At 40.2% G+C, this 26,844-nt stretch overlaps 1 protein-coding gene across 17 annotated transcripts in view; it reads left to right on the top strand.

Annotated features, from left to right (window-relative positions):
* The window catches only part of TNIK (TRAF2 and NCK interacting kinase), a 389,337-nt gene that overhangs the window by 217,455 nt on the left and 145,038 nt on the right, over positions 1 to 26,844 (top strand). For all 17 annotated transcript variants that reach the window (XM_089675505.1, XM_089675500.1, XM_089675502.1 and 14 more), the window contains exons 7-9: positions 2,907 to 3,037; positions 7,566 to 7,620; positions 11,281 to 11,359. In XM_089675505.1, coding sequence (XP_089531631.1) covers positions 2,907 to 3,037; positions 7,566 to 7,620; positions 11,281 to 11,359 — 265 coding nt within the window. The remainder of the gene's footprint in view (positions 1 to 2,906; positions 3,038 to 7,565; positions 7,621 to 11,280; positions 11,360 to 26,844) is intronic.

The raw sequence follows: 26,844 nt of genomic DNA, 5'->3' as shown, positions 1-26,844 counted from the left end.
CTTTAAACAAGATCAGACAATATACAGGCATTATTGCTATACAAGGTACAAGAATAGGAACAGAGGAAATCAAAAGAGACCATTTGCAAGAACTGGGTCAGTATATTAACCAGAAACTAGAGTAAAAGAAAAAAAGAATAAAACCTATTTCTTTCCTATTCTGATGGGTGTTTAGCTTTAGGTGCACTGATCCAGAATGGATGATCTGTAGGAACACTATTTCAATAAACTATTGTATGTGAATTGTACAGGGACAGGAACAATGAGGACCCAGGCGGGTTACATTAGAAGGGAGAGTGGAACATTATACATGAAATGTGTTACTGACAGCAGACCATGACATGTGGCCCTGTCCTGCCAATCCCTGCCATAGTCCTGTTGACTTTGCAAAAATCCAGCCCTAACTAATATAGAAAACTAGAAGTCACAGCTATATTGAGTTTTCAGTTTTCTTTCTGTTGTAGCCAAATCAATTGCAGGAAAGTATCTTTTTTGTTGATTAAGCTGGTGTAACAGCGTATACCCAGAGATGGATGCAGTTCAACCATTTTGGCTTCAACCTCCATCTTGGCAAAGGGGTTCACCATCCTGACAAACATATTTCTCCCTCATTCTTCCCCCCTCCCTCTCTGAGAGGCCCAGCAACATTTGGCCAGTATGTGTTTGAGTTAGGAATGTCACAGGAGGGTCATAGGAGCTATAAAGCCCCCCAAGGGAGCTGGGGCCTAGCTGTCCCAAGAACCTGTAAAATGTAACACCTCGTATAAGATAAGGCAGGCTTTTGCCAGGAGATGAAAGAGATTCCAACCTAATAAACCTAACTCACCATATGTGACAGAATCAGATAACCACTTTTCAAAATCCATTTTTCCCCTATGTCTCATATCTTGGAATATGAGAGACTTACATAAAAACCGGACATATCGTCAGATTGGCCACGAGAAAGCGAACAGTTTGGTAGGTCACTCGCATGGTCTCGAATACATAGGAAAGCTGAAAAATAGATCTCGTGAACCGTTCAGTGTATAATTTCATAATTCATATCTAATCAATCCTCAGATGTGTTTGCCTAATAATCTACCCGCGGGTGGAATGTCACTTGTGCATAGGAAAAGTTATGGGCCCAAATATGAGTTACGGGAGATTTTGGCTCTAGTTGAGGTATCCGCCCATACCTACATGCCCTAAAAGGGGTATTGGTCCTTGACTTCAGAGACACCCCCTGCTGGGGACTACAAAATAGGCTGTCAGGCCTAAGAGTGTAGGTTGAAGACGTCTCCCATTTTAACATCAATACCACCTGGGGAGACCCGTGCCCTTTTGCTCTGAAACTTGGATCTGCTAACCCAGGACTTTGGCAAGTACCTTAACCCTTTCACCTCTCTCTGATATCTCTTTGCTGTGATGTTGGTCTTTGTATGTTTATATATATATATCTTAGTTACATCATTTCTGTAAATATTTTTATTGCACCCGTTTGACCTTTTAGTAATAAATCTTTCCTTCTGAAAGTGTTGAACTGTTTCTATAGCGCTTTATTGCAATTTACAAATTCCTACCTCTAAAGAGAACGCTACTGTGTTTGTTTAACCCTCTGTATAACCGTGACAATTACCTCGACCATTATAGTGTTATAACTGATATCGCTGAGTTTCCTCTTTCTCTGTACAAAAAGGAGGTGGTGGCAGTGTGAAGGGTTAATTGCGTAATTAACCTGACCCAGTAACAATCGCTCAGGCTACCGGTACATCGATTGTGGTCCATTTAGCTGGAAAATTGATGTGCAGGGTGCAGCTGGGTGTGGCTTTGTTACGCACGTGACATCGCATTTTTAGATCGGCTAGTCCTTCGGTCACGAGTTTGGTGAGAAGGGATGGGGTCTGACACCGTGATCGTGACAGCTGGCGTTTCATTATTTTGAGCCAGTCTGTTCTCTAGGAACCTATGAGATCACTGTGGCAGATGCTTAGTGGCTAGTAGAACTTTCAGGGTTTTAAGACACAATGCAAAACTCGATGATATTAAAAAGTATGGTAACCACCAGGAATAGATTTGGTTTCCATTTAGTGACAAGAGATTGGTGGAAAATAAATTTTACTTTTTCACTTTGGGTCACCATGTTTTGCAAGTTGCTCTTTGTATATTTGTGTCTGCAAACCTCTAAAAAAAAAAAAAACATGTCATGTGCAACATAAATAAACCATTTCTGAAGTCCCATGTTGTACAGTCAGTACTTATTAAAGTAAATGTTTTACAGACCTGGGAAATTCCAATGAATAATATTGTAAGAAAATTCAGGAAAGGTTGCAATCAAGGAATACCACATATCAAAGTAATCAGTAAAGCTGAGTATACATGTACTGCAGTTCGGCTAGCTGAGCAGGAATTGGCTGGATTTTGGTATGCGTGTAGCCCTGTCTGTTCCACAGAAGCCAATTGTTAGACTGGTTTCTGTTGATTGGTCATGCTGGAAAACCAGCATTTGATCAGCTGCTGCAGCCAGAGTCTGTGGATTAAGATAAAAAATTTCCAGCCTTTACAATCACTGTAAGTCTGTAGCTGTTGGCAACTGAAATTGTGTAAATCTTAACCTTTCCTGTAAAAACTGAGTTTGACTCTGCCCCTTAGCATCTCACAAGCCTTTCTATTGGTCATTGGCCAAGATTCGATCCATGTATGGGCAGGCTGACTGCACCCAAGTCAGTCCATTGATCGGCTTGGTTACAACCAGCCTGTCAGATTTTTTTACATGCGACTACTGGCAGCCGCTATAGCCGCTAGCAGTAATCATTGTGTTGATTAAAAGAATCATTGTGTATGACTGAGAGAAGCTGAAGAACCTGTCACAAACAATTTGCATCAAAATGTATGTTCAAGGTACTGATTTTTTCTATATTTTACTGCAGTGGATTTTGGAGTGAGCGCTCAGTTAGACAGGACTGTGGGCCGGAGAAATACTTTTATTGGTACACCATATTGGATGGCTCCTGAAGTCATTGCCTGTGATGAAAATCCAGATGCAACATACGACTTTAAGGTATGTTGCATAAATGTGGTCTTAATATGTAAAAGGGAATCTTTGTTATTCTGTGTGTGTGTGTGTATGTATGTCTATATACAGTATGTAAATCTAGTAAATCTATATAATGGTCTTAACAGCAGAGATAAATCAAAACGGTGTTCCATTTTTGACATTTTGATGGAGCTCAGTCCATCTTTGGGTATGCAGTAATTGGCCTTTCTTGTACTTATGCGCTCTGACCCTAATCTCTTTTGTGAGCTCCCTGCCATATATGTGCTAATTGCTATGCTTTGCCATATGTTGGCATTTATGTTCTATACGTATGTGATTGATTCTTCTGTGTGATTTTCTGAGTGTCTGCATTGTATCCAGACTCTTTTTCCTATTTTGAAGCCTTATTAGGATTCCATACACATTCCTTTTGATAGGGATGGCATGTTCTTTTCTCCAGTGGTATTAGTCCCAATGTTCTTACTACCATTCCTCCTCTGCAACTTTTCATATATCTGAGTCCTCAGGTTTCTTCTTTCTGGTTGTGGAGTACTGATTTACATTACGTACATTTTTGCATATTTGTATTTTTATTCACTGTCTGTGTTTTCTGTTGATCTATTGTCTTTGTCCCTTGTAGGTTGCTATTTACACTCTTACACTTGTTTAATTTTGGCACATGCTGGTTATTTGCTTTTGCTCATTGTTTTTTTGTGGCTATAGTGTCATTTTTTATTTGTCGCTATATTGTCCTAGCACATCACTAGTTGTTTTATTTTTATGTTGTATTGATAATTTTGGGTGGTCCATTCCTGCCTGGTGTTTACCATGTGCAATGGTGGCCATCTTGTGAGTGCTAATAATATGCCTTGTTTCCCCTTTTTGGCATTGGCCTTTTCTATGCAGGAGTCATTTCTGTATATATTTATTGAAGGTGGGATGTAGTATATTTTATGTTATTTTGTATAATGAGGGAAACCCCTTTCTAATCAGTTGTCTTACAATAAACTGTGAAAGTATAACCAGACTGATGATGCTAAGGTGAACTCTCCATTAGAATAGTACAAAGCATGTCAGAGCCTTCTTAAAACAGCATATCTAACATCGAACACAAATCTATCAAAAAAATTGCTCATTACATAATCCACCTACTATCCAGAAATAAACAACACCTTTTTTGGTGTTGAAATTGTGACATGTAAGGATTTTCTGCTGTAAAATTCTACTGTTCTCCAAAATGAATTCTGAAAACTTAAAGCAGACATAGAATCAGTGTAGGTCCTCCAAGACCCCATTCACACTTGGATGGTTAGGAATCATGGGCAGAATCAGCCCCAGCCTGATGGGATTTTGCTTGACAAAATACATGTGCAAAATTTGGCCCCTGAGCTTCTTTGCTGTGAAAAACATGCATTTACTTGAATAGGCATGGAATCGTGTGAGAATTGCCTACACAAAGTTGTGGATGGGAATCATTTCGGTGATTAAGAGTTGAGGTCAGAATTGACGCAATTCTGCCCTCCATTCCAAATCGTGGAAAATGTGCATTGTGCTTTTGGGAGCCATTCATCCTGAATGTCACCCCAAACTCTGTGCAATATTATTGCACAACAAATTGAGCAACAATCAAGACAAATGCGCATGTAAAATCACGCCTTGCTCAGGACCAAAATTTGGTTCGTGAGCTTCTTTGCTGCAACACACTCGCATAGGGCAACCCCTTTAAGTTTATTGAGCTGCCCTATGTGTGACATGCAAAATCGCATGAGAATTGACTATACAAAGTCGAGAGCAGAAACCCGAGTTCCCACTATGCTCAATGTGAGCGCGGCCTAAATACTTAGGCATTAGGCTGGTTTCGTGTTTTTTAGTTCAACCTAAAGCCATGGAAGCAGTGCATGTGAACTATGTCTGGAAGTAGCCCTGTTGGCATGAATTAAAAAAAAGTGAAAGCGCTGTACTGAATACAAACTATGTTAGAATAGAACATGTTCTTCCGGAATCTTTTAATAAAAGAAGAATGTTATTTTGCCTCTCGGTGTGTTGTAGTTCTATTGCTGGTACAATTGACTCCTTTGATGGAGACCAGTTCAGCCAATATCTGAGATGCGATTGTGGAGCTCTATCTCTCCTATAACAACATGTCAAATATTTAGCTTTATTGCTTATTATTGCTGGAATTACAAAGCTTTTGTCCTAAGCAAACATTCTGACTGATGCCCTAGGCATCAGGACTTCCAGTGTCACCTGTATACTAGCAGTATCTCAGACAGTTCTGAGAATGGCATATCCCAGGTAAAAAGGTTTATTGTATTTTGGAGTGCAATTACTGCTCCAGGCTGCGGAAGACTAAAACACAGGAGAGTAGAACAGATGCCGATCCAGCCTGTTTCCATTTCAGAATATATGAAGATAATATGTAGAGAATGACCACACTAAGTGCTGCTGCACAAAATGCGTTAGTGTATCCTGTGATTTCTAGTTTTGCACCTGTGGTTTCATTAATAAATCAGAACACCGTCCCCATTTACATTTTATATTTTCCGGTATTTAGCATAAGTATATCCTGAGCTGTGAACTTGTTTATCACAGTTGTGATTCTGCCAACAGATGGAGTACTTATGTAGTGATACTTATGGCAACTTTAGACAACTCAGACAGAATCATATTCAAACGACCAACAATGCAAGTTTCTAGGAAGACTATATTGCTTTTTGTGTATTATGTAAAACTGCCATCTGCATATCTTTTAACTGCTTGCCGCTACAGCCACAACTCTTCAAAGTCTGGTCTTCATTCCACTTTTTTCTTATTTTAAAACTCAACAATTCACAGCTTCTATCTTTTTTTTATTCTTGTGCTTAAAACAGCTGTCTTCGAAAATAATGTAAGAACAGAGGAAGGAGGGGGAGTGTGGTATCTGGCATGATAAAAAATGCTTAAGAAGTGGTCTTGAATTCTACAGCTATGAAGTTTAATCCTATTATAAGCTTAATTCCCTGTTGGACTACTTGAGATGGGCTTTTTTATATGAAGTCTTATTGTCTTTTCACAATTTATGCTAAAAACCATAAGACACAAATAATGACACACGGAACTTTGCAATGTGCATGTGTGTACTTTTGTTTTGCATATACAAGCCCTTAGCGTAATTATTGGAAAAACAATAGAAAACTCAAGATTATGCCAACATGCTCAAAATTTTTACTTGACGATGCTAAACTCAGTATTATTCGGGATAAAAGAAAGAGTTGAAAGTGGAAATTAGATTCCTTCAATTCCATTTCTCTTGAATTGCTAAGTGTGCGGGATTCTACCACCATTACATATTTTAGTAATATTAAAATATTTGCCTGTGTCTACCTATACAGTGCTTGCTGCTGTGCCTTGTTTCAGTGGCAGAAAATGTATGTTCTGCTTTAACAACAGCTGATGCTCCCTGTACGCCCTCGATTGCACTTGCTGCTGTTGCCAGCTTTCATGACATTGAAGAGGCCAGAAGCCAACAAAAGAGGTTTCCAGCTGTTGAACTGCAACCTTGGATGTTGAGCAGTGGACAAAGGCAAGATTACCAGGCACCCCATTCTGATAAGAAAAAATGGGCTTCATGGCACACGAAGAGTTGAAGAGATCACACTCTTTATTTAGCTTTTCAAAATGTGCACAGTTACTAGACCTGGAGTACAGAAACACAGCTATTGTTCTCTCAGACTGTAACAAAGGTGGCATAAGGAGGCACAGTTACGGTCTCTACTCACCATGACAGCAGATGGCATAAACTTCCAAGAGGGAAGGGGGGGGGGGTGTAAGCAGGCTGCTTATGGAAGTGGAGGATGAGGTTATCAAACACAGCATTTTAAGGTCACAGCTAAGAATGGTCCTACACCAGGGATGGCCATCTTTTTGTCATTCAAAACATACTTGCTAAGTGTCTTCCCCATTCATAGCTTATATTACAGAAAAAGCCATTGACATAAGGGCTGGGCACATATAGAATTTACAAGAATAGCTGAATAAGAGGTATTAAAAAAATCAATGCTTTACTGAAAAATGTTCTGAATTTTTCTACATGTAGACATGCTAATTTTTGGCTCATGTATTCACATTAATATGGTTGTCTCCCTTTTTGGAATAACTACAGCTTTCAGGCCAGACTTGCTGTAAAGCTTGATGAGTGTTCTCATCCTACACAGCTGTCCCATTTCAAGCCTCAGTTCATATTGCTGAGAATAAAGAAATACAAAAAAAAACTTAGACGGGATCACCAGCCGAGACAGCCGGCGACACACAATTCATCTTGTTCGGTGTCGCTGTTCATCAGGAGTGAAAACCACAGCCCATCACTATTGGAAAAGCATTTCCCATCAATTTGGAATGACGTTGTCCTTACTTGTTTATTATTTTTCATTCCAAATAACACTTCCATCCAGAAAACAGAAAATTGATGACAGCCTGTCTTATATGCGAGTGTGAATCATTCATAAATAGTTTGTTTTTTTGTCTGTGTTGCTATTATGCTACCTAATATTTCCCTGTTTGTCATATTTTTCAGAGTGATTTGTGGTCCTTAGGAATTACAGCCATAGAGATGGCAGAGGGAGCTCCTCGTAAGTTAAACATAACTGATGTTTCATGAACATGCTGTTAGAATAGGTCCTGGAGAAGCTTTGCTGCCATGCAGTTGTATTGAATCATATGGTTATTTGCTCTTAAATGCTAAGTTCACCTTTTTTTGAGCATGTTACTAGTTAAACCCATATTTAGTAACATGTTCAGCATCCCCCCACCCTGTAACAGCAAGTGGGGGATCTTCTCCATGCACCCGCTGTCACAATTTGAAAATAGCGTGCCCACATGGCTGAATAATTCATTCATAGTTTCTTATGAATAAATAGACTATAATTAACCATCATTCATTGCCACTAATGACTTGAAGTTCTCCATGAACTACGAGGGTTCTTTTGAGCGCTCTTGTAGTTCATTGAACTGCCTGCTGTGAAGTAGATGTCTGCCTGTATGGTAGGTACAGGCAGACAGCTATCTAGAGAATCTGCAGGAGGCCTGACATTGCTCTGCAGGCTTCTTAGAAAAAAACGAGTAAATGCACACTTTTACCTGCAAACAAATGTGAATTTATTATTTTATTTCAAAAGGTAAACGTATTCTTTAAAGCTAAACTTAACTTAGCTAAGTACTTACCAAGTGCCTTCTTTAGCTTGAATTACTACCTCATAGGACGTCCACATCCCCATTTACACTACAGTTCATGTTCAATAAATTAACTGCATATTCTTTGTAAACTTTATATAGCAGATGCAGACTTACCTTTAGCTCCTTTTTAGGTCAAATTAGGATTTTATACAGTGCCTTGAAAAAGTATTCATACTCCTTGAAATTGTCCACATTTTGTCATGTTACAACCAAAACGTAAACGTATTTTATTGGGATTTTATGAGATAGACCAACACAAAGTGGCACATAATTGTGAAGTGGAAGGAAAATAATAAATGTTTTTCACATTTTTTTGCAAATAAATATATAAAAAGTGTGGCGTGTATTTGTATTCAGCCCCCCTTAGTCAATACTTTGTAGAACCACCTTTCACTTCAATTACAGCTGCAAGTTTTTTGGGGATGTCTCTACCAACTTTGCACATCTAGAGAGTGAAAGTTTTATCCATTCTTCTTAAAATAGCAAAATGGCTCAAGCTCTGTCAGATTGGAGGGAGTGTGTCTGTGAACAGCAATTTTCAAGTCTTGCCACAGATTCTCAATTGGATTTAGGTCTGGACTTTGACTGGGCCATTCTAACATATGAATATGCTTTGATCTAAACCATTCCATTGTAGCTCTGGTTGTATGTTTAGGGTCGTTGTCCTGCTGGAAGGTGAACCTCCGCCCCAGTCTCAAGTCTTTTGCAGACTCTAACAGTTTTTCTTCTAAGATTGTCCTGTATTTGGCTCCATCCATCTTTCCATCAATCACAGAATCTGAAAATTTTTGGGCTGTTAAGGCACCAGATATCAAATAATGACAAATTATATAAAATAAAAAGTTTTATTTTTGCACAATAAAAAAAGGATTATACATAAAACACATAATAAAGGAAAAGGATTCTGAATCATTACTATAGGTGCATCCAAAACAAATATCCAACCCTCTATAACTGTATTAAATTTGTAGATCAAGATAGCCAATTGCTCAGTTCAAAGAAGGGCCATGTAAAATACTATAATTCCATTTTATACAAAGAGGGAGGAGAGAGGGTCACCGTTGAGCTCTACGTGTTTCGTGGTCCAAACTGCTTCATCAGGAGAAGTTCATATCAGAATCTATTACAGTCTATAAAACAAAAAACAGTAAGTATGTACAATGACAATTTATAACAGATGCAAATATCAACTTTTCTCTTTACCAGATCATTTTCTTACTCAAGAAGCGTGTGGTTATCCAGGCGTATCCATCAGCCCAAAGCCATGCGCTATCCCCAAAGCATTTGTAAATGACTCCAGATATTGGGTGCAAGTGGTATTACATAGTATCTGTGTTTATAATTAGGGATGTACATACAGGTGAAACGGTGCAGTGTATTTTACATGGCCCTTCTTTGAACTGAGCAATTGGCTATCTTGATCTACAAATTTAATACGGTTATAGAGGGTTGGATATTTGTTTTGGATGCACCTATATTAATGAATCAGAATCTTTTTCCTTTTGGTTATGTGTTTTATGTGTAATCCTTTTTTATTGTGTAAAAATAAAACTTTGTATGTTATGTAATTTGTCATTATTTGATATCTGGTGCCTTAAAAGCCCAAATATTTTGGGATTCTGTGATTGTAACTAATAGGGTGTGGCACCATCTTTACCACCCGTGTTTTGAGTTTACATCTTCCCATCAACTCTGACCAGCTTGCATGTCCCTGCTGAAGAAAAGTATCCCCACAACATGATGCTGCCACCACCATGTTTCACAGTGGGGATGGTGTGTTCAGGGTGATGTGCAAAGTTAGTTTTCCTCACACATAGCGTTTTGCTTTTAGGCCAAAAAGTTAAATTTTGGTCTCATCTGAACACATGTTTGCTGTGTCCCCTACATGGCTTCTCGCAAACTGCAAACCTGACTTCTTATAGCTTTCCTTCAACAATGGCTTTCTTCTTGCCATTCTTTCATAAAGGCCAGATTTGTGGATTGCACGACTAATAGTTGTTTTGTGGACAGATTCTCCCACCTGAGCTGTGGATCTCTGCAGCTCTTCCAGAGTTACCAAGGGCCTCTTGGCTTTTTCTCTGATTAATGCTCTCCTTGCTTGGCCTGTCAGTTTAGGTGGACGGCCATGTTTTGGTAGGTTTGCAGTTGTGCCATACTCTTTTCATTTTTGGTTGATGGATTTAACAGTGCTCTGTGAGATGTTCAAAGCTTGGGATATTTTTTATAACCTAACCCTGCTTTAAACTTATCCACAACTTTATCCCTGACCTGTCTGCTGTGTCCCTTGGTTTTCATAATGCTGTTTATTCACTAATGTTCTCTAATAAACCTCTGAGGGCTTCACAGAACAGCTGTATTTATACTGAGATTACATTTTTCACAGGTGGACTCTATTTACTAAGTAGGTGACTTCTGAAGGCAATTGGTTCCACTAGATTTTAGTTAGGGGTATCAGAGTAAAGGGGGCAGAATACAAATGCATGTCACACTTTTCAGATATTTACTTGTAAACATTATGAAAACCCTTTATCATTTTCCTTCCACTTCACAATTATGTGCCACTTTGTGTTGGTCTATCACATAAAATCCCGATAAAATGCATTTACGTTTTTGGTTGTAACATGACAAAATGAGGAAAATTTCAAGGAGTATGAATACTTTTTCAAGGCGCTGTATTTTTTCTACACAAGCCCTATAACATTCATTTATTTAAAATAATACAATAGCATTTACTGGGTGGGCTGAATGGACATTATGTTAAGTGTAGTAGTAAATAAAGCAAAGTTTAATTTTATACAATAATTCAAATTTAAGGAACTATTATCCCAGGTAGGGATATAGCATCCTTAGGAATAGGTTTCTGTATAAAAGGTGCAGACTAGTCTCTGCTGCAGTAGATTAGTGTAAAGTCTTCCTAAGCTCTATAGTGTTAATAGCAGACACATTATTTTCTGTCACTATAAGCCAACGGCCTTAATTCTTACTTCACAAGTACATAAAGCTGAAAATATTTTATGTTGCTTGCAATTTCTGACCATTTTTTTTTTAACCTTTAGCACTGTGCGATATGCATCCCATGAGAGCCTTGTTCTTAATCCCTCGGAATCCAGCTCCTAGATTGAAATCGAAGAAATGGTGAGTCATTGCTAAGGCTGATTTCCCCGTGTATTTGTGAAATGAAAGCTCTATATTGGCACTGTCCTGTATCTACAATAAGAAGATATATGGGATCTGTGCTGTGAGAAGGCTCGATAAACCGTAAACACCCTTATAAAATCAATTTGATCTTGTTTTACACTTCCACTTGCAGTGCATACTTGGTCCAGACCAGTTGAAACTTGACTTGGCAGCCCTTCTGCATGTAGCATAACGTAATGTTTCAGTGGAAACAACTTGTCATTCTATAAAGGCATCGTTTATCTTGAAGGATTAGGAATGCATCAACTTGCATAGCATTCAGGCTGGGGCTGGGCTTCTAATACTACCTAAACAAATTCTTTAGAAAACCAGGGCAATATGCATCCGAATGTACATCATGCAGCTGTCACTTTTTCTCTAGTTGGTATGCAGTGTTCAAAGGTAAATGCAAATCTGTGGTGCCGAAAAGCCATGCATACCTGAAATGGTTTCATTGCAGACAGACAAAATGTTACAGTTTGAATTGCTGATGACTTTAAAAGTCAATATTTGTAGTAACACAGCTCAGTCTTCTTATTTCAATATCTGTGTATACCATTTTTAATGATTCTTAAATGTTTTTTCTTTAAGAAAATTTTATTGGATTTAACTGGCCATCATGAAGGGAACTGATTGATCTTATTCATCTGCTGCTCTTTGCATAGCAGGTGATCTTGCAATAACAGACTGTGTGCTAGTAATGAGGAGTACCTTATCTGTGGTCAGCACGGCTTTACAGCAGTTGTTTTACTAGCAGCCATGCTTGTCAAACTGCTGGAACCCTGGTAAGGGCAACACTGATATCCCAGGATTTACTGATAGTCATTTTAACTCCATGTGCAGGGAGAATTATGCACAGCTGTACTGAAAACATTCCTATTATGTATCAATTTTGTTTGTCCTCCTCAAAGTGTATTTCCACCTACTTTACATTTGTTATATGACCCCATTCACATAGCATAACTTCCAGCAAGGAAAATTCCAAGGTAGTTTTCTTTGTTTATGATGGGGCTGGGTAGCTGTGTTTGCCATAAATAACAAAGTCTGTACTGTGCAAGCAGATGTTCACTAGATCACTAGATTTGAAAACTGTCTGTCCTAACAAAAGGTTAAAGGTGTAGCGTACTTGTTAAACACAAGGCCTGTGGGATGAATCCAGCCCACTAGGTCATTTCAAGTGGCCCTGCCACCTCTCCTGCAGCTGCGGCACCCCCCTTGTTTCTGACCCCTTTTTGTCTAAGCAGTTAGCAACAGAGAGGAAGAGAGATCTCCACCAGATCCTACACTGCTTTATGCAGCCATGGACAGGCTTGTCTCTGCGTCCCCCCTTTACTGTCAGCAGCAGAGAGGAGGACAGGACTCCTTGAACAGATCCTGCACCTTTCTGTGCAGCCGCAGCACCCCCTACCCTGATCTCAGCATTAAGCAGACTATGGAAACTGACTAGTTCACCTCTGGTCCTCCTCCAGACCCTGCACTTTCTGCTTCCCAGCTTCACCCTCAGCTTCTTCCAGGCAGCAACACAAGGTAAAGGGGGTGCACTGTGATGTAAGGGAGGATGGGGGTTTCGACTTCTGATGGGGAGAGGGTATCTTTACATCTTTTGTAAAGGGGGTGGGGAGCTCTGAACATCTAGTCTTACAGAAACAATTAGCCCTTTGAGGGCAACCATAATGCAATGAAATTGAGTTTCACACCCCTGGTGTAAAGGCTGAGCTTCTCGCATTGTGTGTTAATGAGGACAGACTTGGGATAGGTTCACTCTAAAGGTGGCCATAGATGGTTAATTGTTTTGCATTCAGTCATGCGGCTGGACAGAAAAAACAAGAACCACAAATGAGCGGGATGGAGGAATCCCCCACCTGAGACATTGTATTCTGACAACGGGATTGTCCAAATACACTGATCTGTAGCTGCTGATCGACAAAAGTTTTCCAGCTTGTCCTTTCAACAGAAGTCAAACAGGGACAGCCACACATGGATTGAAATTCGGCCAGTCTCTGCTGAACCAACCTTAATTCAATCTATCTATGGCCAGCATTGACACTTCCCTCCGAGAAACATCTAAAAGGTAAAAAACCTTTAAAGGATATGTTCACCTTTGTAAAAAAAAAAATAATAATAAATGCACATCTTTTTGCAGGTAAAAAAATTTGCATTTCATTTTTTTTTTACAAGGAGCCTAGAAAGCATTGCACCCGCGATCAGCAGATTGCGAATGACATACAGGACTGCTGCAGATCTGTCTAGATCTGTGTGCTCATACTTTGTATGAGCAAGTAGATTTACACAGACACACAGTCAGGAAGAGAGAATGAACTACCACAGTGCTGTGGTAGTTAATTGAGCACTGCTAGCCAACAGCCACAAAGAATTCTGTGAATGTGAGTGAATGATGTGGGTGGAGCTCCGCATGGCCAGATCTTTTTTGAATTGTGACAGCAGACACGAGAAGATCCCTGGTCTGCTGTTACTGTGGGGATTTGGGGGGGGGGGTGCCTGGGGGCAGCTGCAACGTTTACATTTTACACCCTGAATACAGGTGTAACATGTTAGAAAAAGTGAACTTTAACAACTTGCCGTCCACCCTATAGCAGAAATACTACGTATATATATGTGATTTTGCATTCCCTACCCGCGCCGCCATTCGCGGCTGTTAATCACTGGGTCCCGGCCAGTGATTACCGACAATCACCGACGGGGAGGAGGGCTGCTTTGTTTACTAACACTCCTCCTTCCTGTCGGCTCGGGACACACTGCTTTGGATGGCTGTGCACAGCCATTCAGAGCAGTGTGCTCACAGTGAAGCGCACACCCCCCCCCTCTAGTAAAACACTCCCAGCACACAGTTTGATCGCTCCTCATATTAACCCCTTCCTGCCCAGTGCCATTAGTACAGTGTCAGTGCTTTTTTTTAGCACTGATCACTGTATTGGTGTCACCGGGGATGTCAGTGACACCAAGTCAATTCCCCCCAGTATCAGAATGCTCGCTGCAATCCCGCTATAAGTCGCTGATTGCTGCCATTATTAGTACAAAAAAAAATTCCAGTATCTACACTACCATTTGGAAACGCTATAACTTTCACATAAACCAATTCATTTACACGTATTGGGATTTTTTTTAGCAAAGACATGTTGCAGAATACATTTTGGCCTAAATTTATGCCGAAATTTGATTTTTAATTTTTTTTTTACTGGACATGTTTAACTGCTTCCACGCCACCCTATAGTAGAAATACTGCTACAGGGCGGCACGGGTGCGCAGAATCACGTACATATATGTAAATTTGCACTCCCGCGGTTTTCATGCCCCTCCCGGATAGCGTCAGATTGCCTTTCAGTACATCAGTAATCACATTTTAACCCCTTGATTGCCAGAAACACGCTCACATACACAATAAATTTCCATTGCTAGTATAAGGTTTGAACGGATCAATATCTTTGATCAGATCAGCACTATACCAGTGTTCACATTAGTATAGTGTCCTCAAAAATGCAGCGTTAGCGGGATCAGCCCCGACACCTGCCAGCAAATGCAATTAGCCCCTATGCTTATCCCCCCCCCCCTTCTCCTCCAGCAAGTACAGTGTCAGTAGGTCACTGTCACTTGATACATTGCACATAAAACCGCAGTGTACACAGAATCAGGCCTGATCTCTGTTAGCACTTGCCGGTAAATTGTTTTGTAGCAGTTCAAGCAGTCCCTGACAGCCAGGTGTGCTTTTTCCTATATATATATGCCCTATATATAGATGCTATAACTTTCACACAACGCAATCAATATACACTTATTGGGATTTTTTTCACCAAAAACTTGTAGCAGAATACACTAAATTTATGACAAAATTTGAGTATTTTGATTATTTTTTATGACAGAAATGAGAAAATATTGTTTTCTTTTTCCAAAATGTTCGGTCTTTTTTTGTTTATAGCACGAAAAATAAAAAGCGCACGTGATCAAATACCACTGAAGGAAAGCTTTATTTGTGTTAAAAAAGGACATTTATTTATTTTAGGTACTTATATAGCGCCGTCAATTTACGCAGCTCTTTACATATATATATTGTACATTCACATCAGTCCCTAACCCTCAAGGGGTGTACAATCTAAGGTCCCTAACTTACATTCATACATACACATACTATGGACAATTTAGACAGGATCCAGTTAACCTACCTGCATGTCTTTGGAGTGTGGGAGGAAACCGGAGTACCCGGAGGAAACCCACGCAGGCACAGGGAGAACATGCAAACTCCAGGTAGGTGGTGCCGTGGCTGGGATTCGAACCAACGACCCTAGTAGTGCCAGACGGAAATGGTAACCACTAAGCCACTGTGCCGCCCATAAATTTCATTTATGTACAGTATTGCATGACAATGCAATTGTCAATTAAACTAGTGCAGCGCTGTTTAGCAAAAAATGGCATAAATTGCAGTATCTATACCAACGACCTGCTAACCGCCAAAGCTAATGGCCACTATTCAGTGCTCCTACTCCTTGACCTCTCCGCGGCTTTCGACACAGGTGTCAACCCCCTCCTCCTCAAAAAAACTACACTCCCTTGGCCTCATAGATTCCGCTCTCTCCCGGCTCTCATCCTACCTGTCACAACGCTCCTTCAGCGTTACCTATAACGCTACCTCCTCCCCCTTACTCCCCCTCTCTGTTGGGGTCCCTCAAGGCTCTGTCCTCGGCCCCTTCTCTTCTCCATCTACACCTCCTCCCTTGGCCAACTCATACACTTTCACGGCTTCAACTACCAGCTCTATGCCGACAACACGCAAATCTATCTCTGGACCCCTCTCCTCACCCCCTCAGTCCCCGCTCGAATCACAAGCCTACTGAACGACATAGATTGGATGTCGCTCCACTTCCTTAAACTGAACCTCTCCAAAACCGAGCTCCTAGTCTTCCCCCAGCCCACACACCACCTCCCACTGACTTCTCCATCACGTCCAACAATGCCACCATCAGGCCCACCCCGCAAGCCAGAGTACTAGGTTTAATTCTAGACTCCAATCTATCCTTCCTGCCCCAAGTCCATTCACTAACAAACTCATGCAGACTCCACCTCCGCAACATCGCCAAAATACGCACGTTCCTAACCCCAGAAACCACTATGCAGCTCATCCACTCCCTCATCATATCACAACTCGATTACTGCAACTCCCTCCTCACTGGCCTGCCTCACCACAGGCTATCCCCGCTTCAGTCAATCCTCAATACGGCAGCCAGACTCATCTACCTTACCGCTCCGTTTCCGCCACCCCCCTCTGCCAATCCCTCCACTGGCTTCCGATTGCCCAACGGATCAAATTCAAACTGCTAACAATGATGTACAAAGCTGTCCACCATACTGCCCCAAACTACCTCACCGACCTGATATCCAAATACCACCCAAAACGCACCCTGCGCTCCTCACAAGACCTTCTCTCTAGTTCCCTAGTCTCCTCCTCCCATGCCCGCCTCCAGGACTTCTCCAGGGCATCACCCATACTCTGGAACTCCCTACCCCAATCCATCAGACTATCCCCGATTCTCCTCTCCTTTAGGCGCACCGTGAAAACCCACCTCTTCAGGGAAGCCTACCCTACCCCCTGCTAATTCCCGACCTCCTCCACTCTTCCTACCACTCCATCCCCCACAGCTATTTCCTCCTGTACCACTATCCCCTCCCTCCTAGATTGTAAGCTCCAAGGAGCAGGGCCCTCGAACCCCTCGTGTATCGCATTGTATTGTTATTGTACTGTCGCATGTTCTGACTCCCATTGTAATGTACAGCGCTGAGCGAACTGTTGGCGCTTTATAAATACTGTATAATAATAATAATAAATAATAATAGTTTGTAGATGCTATAACTGTCACACAATGCAATCAATATACACTTATTCTGATTTTTTTTTTTTACCAAAAACATGTAGCAGAATACATTTTGGCCTACATTTATGACTAACTTTCTCTGTGTGAAAAAAAGGACGTAAATTTAGTTTAGGTACAGCATTGCATGACCAAGCAATTACCAGTTGAAACAGTGCAGCGCTGAATAGCAAAAAAAGGCCTGGTCAGGAAGGGGGGTAAATCCTTAGGAGGGAAAGTGGGTAAAAAAAACAAACATATAGTGGGTTGTCTCAAATTTGACAGCAAAGGTGGAAATACCCTTTAAGAAATAGAAACTGTTCATGCTATATTGCATATTGACTTTAATTGAAACAGTGCAAAGTACCCAAGCAGTATAGTGTTGTCAGACCAATTTAATATGATCTTTAATTGCTTATTGATTTAATTTATTATGTCATTAAATATTGGCAATTGTATTGTACTGTAATGACTATCTGGAGTTCCTGGCATTTGCCTGAAGCATTGGTTTGGGTGACTTTATTTGTACTATTGTGAGAGTTCCTACTCATCCTCGGTCAGCCCTGCTCTGATAAAGCATTTATTTAGTAGGGCAACCAATATGCTTTCTGTTCTTTACGCTCAGTATAGCCTTGAGCTTTCATTGGTGCCAGTGCATAGACATAATTGCTTTGCTGAGCTTTGTAAAATGTTTTTGCATACAGAAATGATGCTGGTGTCCTTTCAAGACAAGAGAAGCAGGCCAGGATTTTAGTCCCACTTCAGAACTGAATTGCATAAAACACCTGAAATATGACATTCAATGTTGTCAGGTGCAGTTGCTTTAGGTCAGAGGGGAAGCTCTGCTGATTTCACTTTGTAAGGCGCTGCGCAAACTGTTGGCGCTATATAAATCCTGTATAATAATAATTTCTTTCATCCAATCATTTGCAAGCAAAACTGCTGTTTTTATTTTCCTTACATGTTCCCCTCAGATCTAGAGCAACGTAATTTTCAGTGTACTTGCAGTGCATGTCCAAGTGCAATTGAAGTGCACTTGCAGTGCACAACTTATTTGTCTATACCAGGGGTGGCGAACACGCGGCTCTCGAGCCGCATGCGGCTCCCGGCCAAAATGAATGCGGCTCTTTGCTCTTACTTCTTTGATCTTACCTGTTCCTCTATCCAGCGGTGCGCTGTCTTCCGGCTTCTGTAGTGTGGGCACTGGGCATGACAGCCGGGTGCCAAGTGCGCATGCGCAAGAAGCGGTGCTTTTTGTGAATGGTAAGGCGGTACCTGGGACACATGACAGATCCCAGAAGCCGCCGGACCAATCACAAAGCGCAAGTGCTTCTCGCTCATGCGCACTGGGCACCCGGCTGTCATGCCGAGCGCCATTACAGAAGCCGGGAAGACAGCGCGCGGCTGGATCGAGGAACAGGTAAGATCAAACAAAAACTCTGCGGAAGTAAGAGCGGGTACCTGTCAAATTCAGGTACCCGCTCCCCACCTCCCCCCCTCCCCAAAGGTCAGCAGTCATCTGTACTGTCCGCAGTCTCTGGTCATCCCTGTGCTGTCCGCAGTCTCTGGTCATCCCTGTGCTGTGTGCAGTCTCTGGTCATCCCTGTGCTGTCCGCAGTCTCTGGTCATCCCTGTGCTGTCCGCAGTCTCTGGTCATCCCTGTGCTGTCCGCAGTCTCTGGTCATCCCTGTGCTGTCCGCAGTCTCTGGTCATCCCTGTGCTGTCCGCAGTCTCTGGTCATCCCTGTGCTGTCCGCAGTCTCTGGTCATCCCCGTGTTTTGTAAGGGGAAGAAAGTGTTATGATGAATAATATGGTTTTAATTATGTGTTTTTGTGTGAGTGTTTGTCTGTTTTGGCAGGTCACTGCGTGGTGTGGCTCTCTGACTTTCACAGTTTAAAATTTTGGCTCTTTGTATCTAACTTGTTCGCCACCCCTGGTCTATACTATAGTATATCAACCCCTTAGTCTCCTATCTAGGATATAGTGGAAGGTCTATCCTGTGGCTTAATAAAAAGACCATACTTGGTGTTTTTTCTGCCAAATGGGCCATCTTCTTACATGATATGTGTTCTCAGACATTATTTGTCCTATGAGACCACTTGGATTTTTTTCATTATACATTAAATAGGAATTACTCCATTTTGTTTTTATCTCACAAAGTTTTTTTGGATTTTGTGAAAAATGTTTTGTGCAAGGACACAAGGAAAAAAGTAAGGAAAAAGTATACAGTGGGGATCGAAAGTTTGGGCACAATTTAATTAATCATTTAATTTAATCAATTAAATGATCTATTCAATACACTTTGGTTATGGCCTGAAAGATTGACTGTGAGGTTAAACCTCTATTTAGCAGCTGCACACCTTTTTTTATTAAGTGGCCACTCTTTTAATCCTTGCTAATTCTCTATGGCTGGCCCTTCATTTATTGAGAGCTCTCAATTTAATTGATTCAACATGAGTATAGAGTAATGAAACAGTTGTATATACAGATACACCCAAAAAGACTGAGTGCTGAAATAAAATCAAAAGGTGCTTCAACAAAGTATTAGTTTAAGGGTGTGCACACTTATGCAACCATATTATTTTAGTTTTTTATGTTTACTTCCCTCCCCCTAAAAGATTTGTTTGTTTTTCAATTGTTGTACAGTTTCTAGGTCACATTAAAGGTGGAAAAAGTTCTGAGATTATTTATCTTTGTCTACATTTTTTTACATCACAGAAACCTGACATTTTAACAGGGGTGTGTAGACTTTTTATATCCACTGTATGTATGTCTTTTGGTCCAGCAGATCCATTGATGTGACCTTTGACCCACAAATGTTTTCAAATGGGTCTATGTATGTGTGTATTTTGTCTTGGTCTTTAATCAATAAAAGATAGTAATGCAGTCATTGATATCTGTCGGTATTCAATTTTCATGACCTAATTTTGAATTATTTGGGTTGAGAAGTTGAGCTAAAAGCTTTCTTTTATATAAGGGATGTTTTATTACATGTTGTAGCTATGCAGGCTAAAACTAGTGAAAGAGGATGATTTGAACCAGGGAAAGAGGATGGGTTCAACAAGAACTTTGTATTTTTTTTTCCGACTAGTATTTTTTCATAATAGAAATCACCTCTTCTTTCTGTTTTATATGATGAATTGATTTTCTGCATGGGATGCTATGAGTTTTCCAAACTTGCTGTTGTACTCCATTTTTTTAAAACTGCGTTTCTTCCACTTATCTGCATTGTCATTGTGCCTGCATTGTTCCTCTTTTAGCCCTTTCACTTTTAGAATATCATCTGCAGTTCTTGTTTTTTGTCTTATCTCATTCTCTGCTTGACTTGAGCGTGCAACTTTGTGCTTTTTCATCACGGAGGAAAGATGCCAGCTCAGTGATCTGAACAGAAAGATCCCATTTCCGCTGGGAACAGCACCTGGTGCGCATGTGGCTCAGGAGGAGGACTCCAGTAGCACATGGCGTGATCCTGCAGAGATCACCAAATGACACACAGAATAGCATAAAAAAAACATGTTGCACAGAGGATCTTTGTCATTTGTACAGAGACAGTTTGCATCATTTTATTTATTTTAGCTTCTTACAACTGTACATTTCTAAAGCATATGCATTATTTGTATTGCTGGCTTGCTTTGTAAATTAAAGGGTCTGTCTACACAAAATATTTTTTATAAAAGATCATTGTTGAGAATACAGCAGGAGGGGAGACTGCCACTAGACTCCCTAAAAGATTCAAGGAATTTAGCAATTCGGCTTGCCAGTTTGTTTCATAAACTGAGATGTCAGCTTGGGGTAGGCTCAGTTTGTGTGTAATATGGTATCCATGTAATATGGTACCCATGTGCCATTGCTAAAAAGTGCTTCTCTTTTGTTCTTGTCCTACTTATGTCATAATAGAGGCAAAAGATTGTAAAAACAGATGAAAAAAATTAATTAATTCTTAAAGTGTGAATTCTCACAATAAATATTTATATATACATATATAAATATATATATACACACACACTGTATGTAGTTATACAGTATGTGTGTGTCTGAATTACGAGCCCAAGCTTTATATTCATAGAGCAAGGTTCAGGACCAAGATAAGGTCTTCTGTCACCCAAGTGAGGATTTCAAAGTAAGCAACCCACCTCCTCACCATCCCTCAAGCTTTTTAAGTCACTGATATAAAAACGAACACAAATTTAAAACCTTTACAAACAAATGTTTTGTTTTTGTTTTTATTTACACATAATAGTATGTTATGAATGAAAGGTACAATAGTAGCTTTCATTCACAGATGAATTCAAAACAGGAACATGAGCTATCCTACCCATGAAGAACTCAGCTAGTATTCATCAGAGCCCTGTGACAGCCAGTAGCTGTCCTCTGTTTATCAGCAGCACACAGAGCTCTTGATAGAAAGAGGATGACTATCACACTGACAGCAGAGAGGAGTGCCACTGGTTACACAGTATGACAGTTCAATCCTGCCTAGTGCAGGAGACAGCCGGGTGATGCAGAGGCAGGTCAGGCTCCTGCTCCAGTTACACCCCTTACAGTATAACACCCAATGCATTTGCTGCTGCCTCATTTTGGCTCTGCCAAGGAGTATTCAGTGGTTTTGGCAGCTGGGAGTGCTTTTGACTGCCAAAACCCACCGATCCACTACAAAGAAAGGCAAAATCTCTGATGTGTTACCTATATTACAAGAGTTTGTGTTCTGTTCATGTGTTCTAATAACTGCTCATTTCTTATATAATGATGGGCTGCTTAAAAAGCAGAGAAGCAGTTTTGGTTCCCAACTTGCTTGCAATTCTTTGTATAAAATAGGGCAGCACAGTGGATAAGTGGTTAGCACTTCTACCTTGAAGTGTCAGTTTGAATCCCAGCCATGACACTACCTGCCTGGAGTTTGCATGTTCTCTCTGTACCTGTGTAGGTTTCCTCTGGGTACTCCGGTTTCCTCCAACATTCCAAAGACATGTTGGTAAGTTAATTGGATCCTGTCTAAATTGGCCCTAGTATGTGTATGTAGTAATGTGAGTTAGGGACCTTAGATTATAAGCTCCTTGAGGGCAGAGACTGATGTAAATGTTCAATATGTATGTGTAAAATGCTGATTAAATTGATAGCTCTGCATAAGTACCTGTAATAAATAAAATTAATAAATCAATAGACAAGTAATGGATCTGTTGTCAGGTATACCCAGTAATCTTATTGGACACAAGAGAATCAAAGAAAAACATCATTCAGTAAACTTACTATATAGCCCACCTTATAACCATGTCTTACATCTGCTAAATTTTCAAGCTAAACAGTATCCTTGTCTGCAAATGAAGTGGATGCCTGGAGGTTTGCTGTGCGTATATTACTTATTAAACCTCACACATTCTCCAAACATAAGCAGAGACAAAAGGTCAGCAAGTTATATTAAGGAAATAGAAAGAAATCTGGAAAGAGTGACAGGATGCAAACAACCTGCGATCCCAGGTATTGATGCAATTAGCCCTTGGCACAGTGAATCATGATATAACAATGCAGTAAAGGCTGTGCATAAAATCCAGCATACTGTACTAGATATTCAGTGTTCCATTCAGCTCACATCACTTGAATTCAAAGAAACTGAATGGGCAAAGAGACAGCTTCTTTTGTAAGAGCAACCTCTACAACCCACATATACTCACTTGTGCTCTATTCCACTGTCAAAGCCAAGATTCCAACCCCTGGTGTGCTCCACATCAGAGCTTACACAGGGTTAACTTTTTGTGCCTCCTCATTTGACAGTGTCCGGGCCTGACATTTGGCTACACAGGCCTAAGCACTGCATCCCAGGAGGGAATTTGCATGCTCCTCTGTACCTAGAAGGACCAGGTATACAGCGATAAGCCATAACTTTAGGAACACCCACCTAATATTGAGTATGTCCCCCTTTTCCTAACAAAACAGCCCTGACCTGTTGAGGTATGAATGCCACTAGACCTCTGAGGTTATGCTGTGGTATCTAGCACCAAACTGTCTGTAGCACATCCTTTAAGTTGCAAGGTGGGGCCTGCATGGATTGGACTTGTTTTTACAGCACGTCCTACAGATGCTTAATTCAGTTGAGATGTGGAGAATTTGGAGGTCAAGTCAACGCTTCAAACGTGCTGCCTTGTTTCTTAAACCATCCTTGAACCATTTTTTCAGTGTGGCAGGGTTCATTAACTTGCTGAAAGAAGCCACTGTGAATAGGGAATACCTTTTCCATGAAGGGGTGTACTTGGTCACCAAAAATGTTTAGGAAGATATGTGTCAATCTAACATCCACATAAATGGCAGGACCCAAGGTTTCCCAGCAGAACATGGTGCAAAGCATCACACTGTCGCCACTGGCTTGCCTTCTTCCCATACTGCATCCTGGTGCCATCCCTTCTCTGGGTAAGCAGCACACGTGCATTTAGCCAACCACATAATGTAAGGCCACCTTTGCTCCATCATCCAGTTCTGATGCTCATCTGCCCACTGTAGGTGCTTTTGCCTGTGAACATGGGTCAATATGGGCACCCTGACCAGTCTGCAGCCTCTTTGGGTGGCAGTGGTCACCAGGGCAAATATGGTGAATCTCCCCAGCTGGAACACAGTTGGCAATGGAAAACCATTCTTTGTAGATCTAAAAATGTAAAAAAATCTATTGGCTATAGATGCACTGTGTTTTTAGTGAAGATTAAGCGTAGAAACAACAAATCCAATGCAATTACTATAGAATATAGTGCACAGAGAAAGTCATGTAAGTAGGTAGACACCCTTGAAACCTGGAGACCACATAAGGACTACAGGAGCTTATACTGGCATTGCTGTTCTCTTCTTGAATTGTAATTTATTACCAAATGTACAAAATAGCTTAATACAGCATGCATGGGGATTAGTATCCTGTGGCTGTAGGGCTACAAGTGTGCAGACCTCCTACTGTGTTGATACCAGCCACATGCGCCTCAGTTAGGTGCTTAAATGTTCCAGGAGGTGATGCAGGAAGAGTGGAGATTAATTTGTATGCTTCTTACATTTCCATCCTTTCTCTCTGTAAACCATAGAAGGGGTCCTGCAATAACAAAGAGCTTATTAGAAATAATAACAAACTCCCCAATGTTCACCAATTGATTGATAAAATAGTTAAAGTAATGTAATGGGTATTCTAAGCTTCTTAAAACTCAGTAAATTATTCTAAACCATACCACAATATTGCTGCTCTGTTCCTTTATATTTTAAACCATACAACAGTGAAATGTAACCAATATTCCAAAGACTAGTGATAAAACATTAATTATATCAATACATTCCTGATAAAGTTAAAGTTCATATCCAAATTATTATTATTAAATCCTGTACAATAATATCCAAATACCAATGGTGCACTTAATTTTCATGCGTATCCCATATAGTGAAAAAATCCACAACCATAATACAAAAGCCTTCTACTAAATGCATATGACCTCTGATCACACAAGGTCATAATTGATTGCATGACACTAGGTCAGCTAATACTGTAGATGGCAACAGGCAACCTCTGCAGCTGATTACCACTGATTCACAAATGCCGCAATGGTTATGGCAGGTTATAGACTATGCATGGAGAAAGAAGGAACTCAACAGGGTATAACTCAACATATCAATATTGCTTTATTGTAATAAACGTTACTCACAAACCATCCAGATATATCCAGCAATAAAAGAAGTAAAAATTGTACTTCTCACTCTGGCTGATGTGATGTCAGCCCCTAAGCTTCACCCAACACGTTTCATCACATGACAACATCGTCAGGGGCTATATTGCCTCATCGTTTTTTCACAAGAGGGAAGAGCTGTGCTGATTTTAGTAAAAAATAAAGCTCACCATACACTTGTAAAATTTACTTTGAAAACTTTTGTTTTCAGAACACTTGTTCACTTTTTTTAATGATTAGTGGGGTCAAATCAGTGTTCATTTTGAACTGCAGTGATGAGAAATATTGAAGGAACAGGATGGAAATTGTTTCTCAAATAAAATATTTTTAAACAGTGAATATGATTTTCATTCAGAAATTCCATTCATGCCAAAATCGAGTATTATATGAAAAAAATAGGTAAAAGACTTTTGAGCAACATTTATCAAGTCTATGTCTCTGTTATCAAATATACTAACGAGATTTTTCATATATATGTTTGTTCAAAAATCTTTCAGTGTATGGCCAGCTTAAAGTGGAAATTCACTCTCTAAATCAGCTTAGACTATTTCTAAACCTTAAGCTGATAGCATTATAAATAGATAGGAAAGTATATCATATTTACTTGTTTTTATATTTCTTCAGTTACTTCCTGGTTTCTTGCCTAGGCAAATGATGTAATACATTCCAGCAGTCTTCAGGAGGGGAAGAAGGGTTCTCAGCTCAGCCAATGCCTGAGCTAAGGACAGATGGATTCCAGGAAGTAAATGCTACTTGAATCCTCTGCCCTTACTCAAGATGGCCACTGTCAGAAATTCCAGGGGTTGTTTTTCCAAATAATTTCTCAGCTAAATAAAGCATGGAGACATGGATGGATGGGGGGAGATTGCTTTTGAATATTCTAAAATTAGTAAAATGACATTTGTGGTTTGTGGTGCTCATATGCAGTGCAGTTCCACTTTAAGCAATGCTAGTTTTTCACTAGGTTCTGCTGGATTAATACTAGTTTTATCTTTCTCAAACTTTCTATAATTTTTGTTAGCATGTTACAAAATAAGAATTGTAGGTGTAAATTCAAGCTATAAAAACCTAAACGGTTTTAATCCTTTAGGCAATATGTAGCAAGGGATATTATCAACTGAAATAACATATAAAGTGTGTGGTACGTTGCTTCACCATAGTGTATTACATCTGAAAGTGATTTGGTTTAGCTTCTCCTGGGTAACAGAAATAAGTTGATTTTAGATCTAGATTGGAAGAACCATAATAAACATGTTTTGCAGATAAATAAACACAAGTGGAAGAATTTAAATAGCATTGGGACTTGTATGTTGATTTTCTTTCTCATAAGCTTATTATTGCTAAAAAGTCTGAATCAGAATACTCATAATCTTCACTTCGGGAGGACAATATTTAAATTGAAATGATAAAGAAAACTCCTGTATGCAATGGGTTTTAATAATGAAAAACTCGCAGCTAAATTACAAGGCACCATAACGAAATTGGAACTCTGAGCTCCTGGGACGTATTGGATGAGACCCCTGTATGGAGATGTTGAGTGTTCCTAACCATCTCTACCTCCTTCCCTATTCTCTTCCCCTACTCTTCCCTTCTTCTCTACACCTCCTGCTAATCTCTACTCCTCTGTTGTTTTTCCAGTACCTCTCAGTAACTTTAGGTACTTTACTACAAGGGCTAAGCCCATGCTTTGGGCCTCAGATTAACATTGTAGTCATAAGCATTTGTTTGACTATTCATGAGGCTGACAAACCTTGTAATTGCACACTTCAGAACTTCTTGCTGCAATTTTGATTGCTTTATGTCAACTTTTCTGTGCATTTATGTAAAAAAAAAATAAAATATTGAATACGAAATTATTATTTTAGCCCTGAGTGTGCATGGCACACATATTGTGAAGTG

The sequence above is a fragment of the Staurois parvus genome, unplaced genomic scaffold, assembly GCF_062004578.1.
Source record: "Staurois parvus isolate SC_StPar_1 unplaced genomic scaffold, SC_StPar_1.0 ptg000155l, whole genome shotgun sequence".
NCBI classification, from domain to species: Eukaryota; Metazoa; Chordata; class Amphibia; order Anura; family Ranidae; genus Staurois; species Staurois parvus.
Note: the sequence above shows the minus strand (reverse complement) of the source record. Positions and strands in the feature narration are given on the sequence as shown.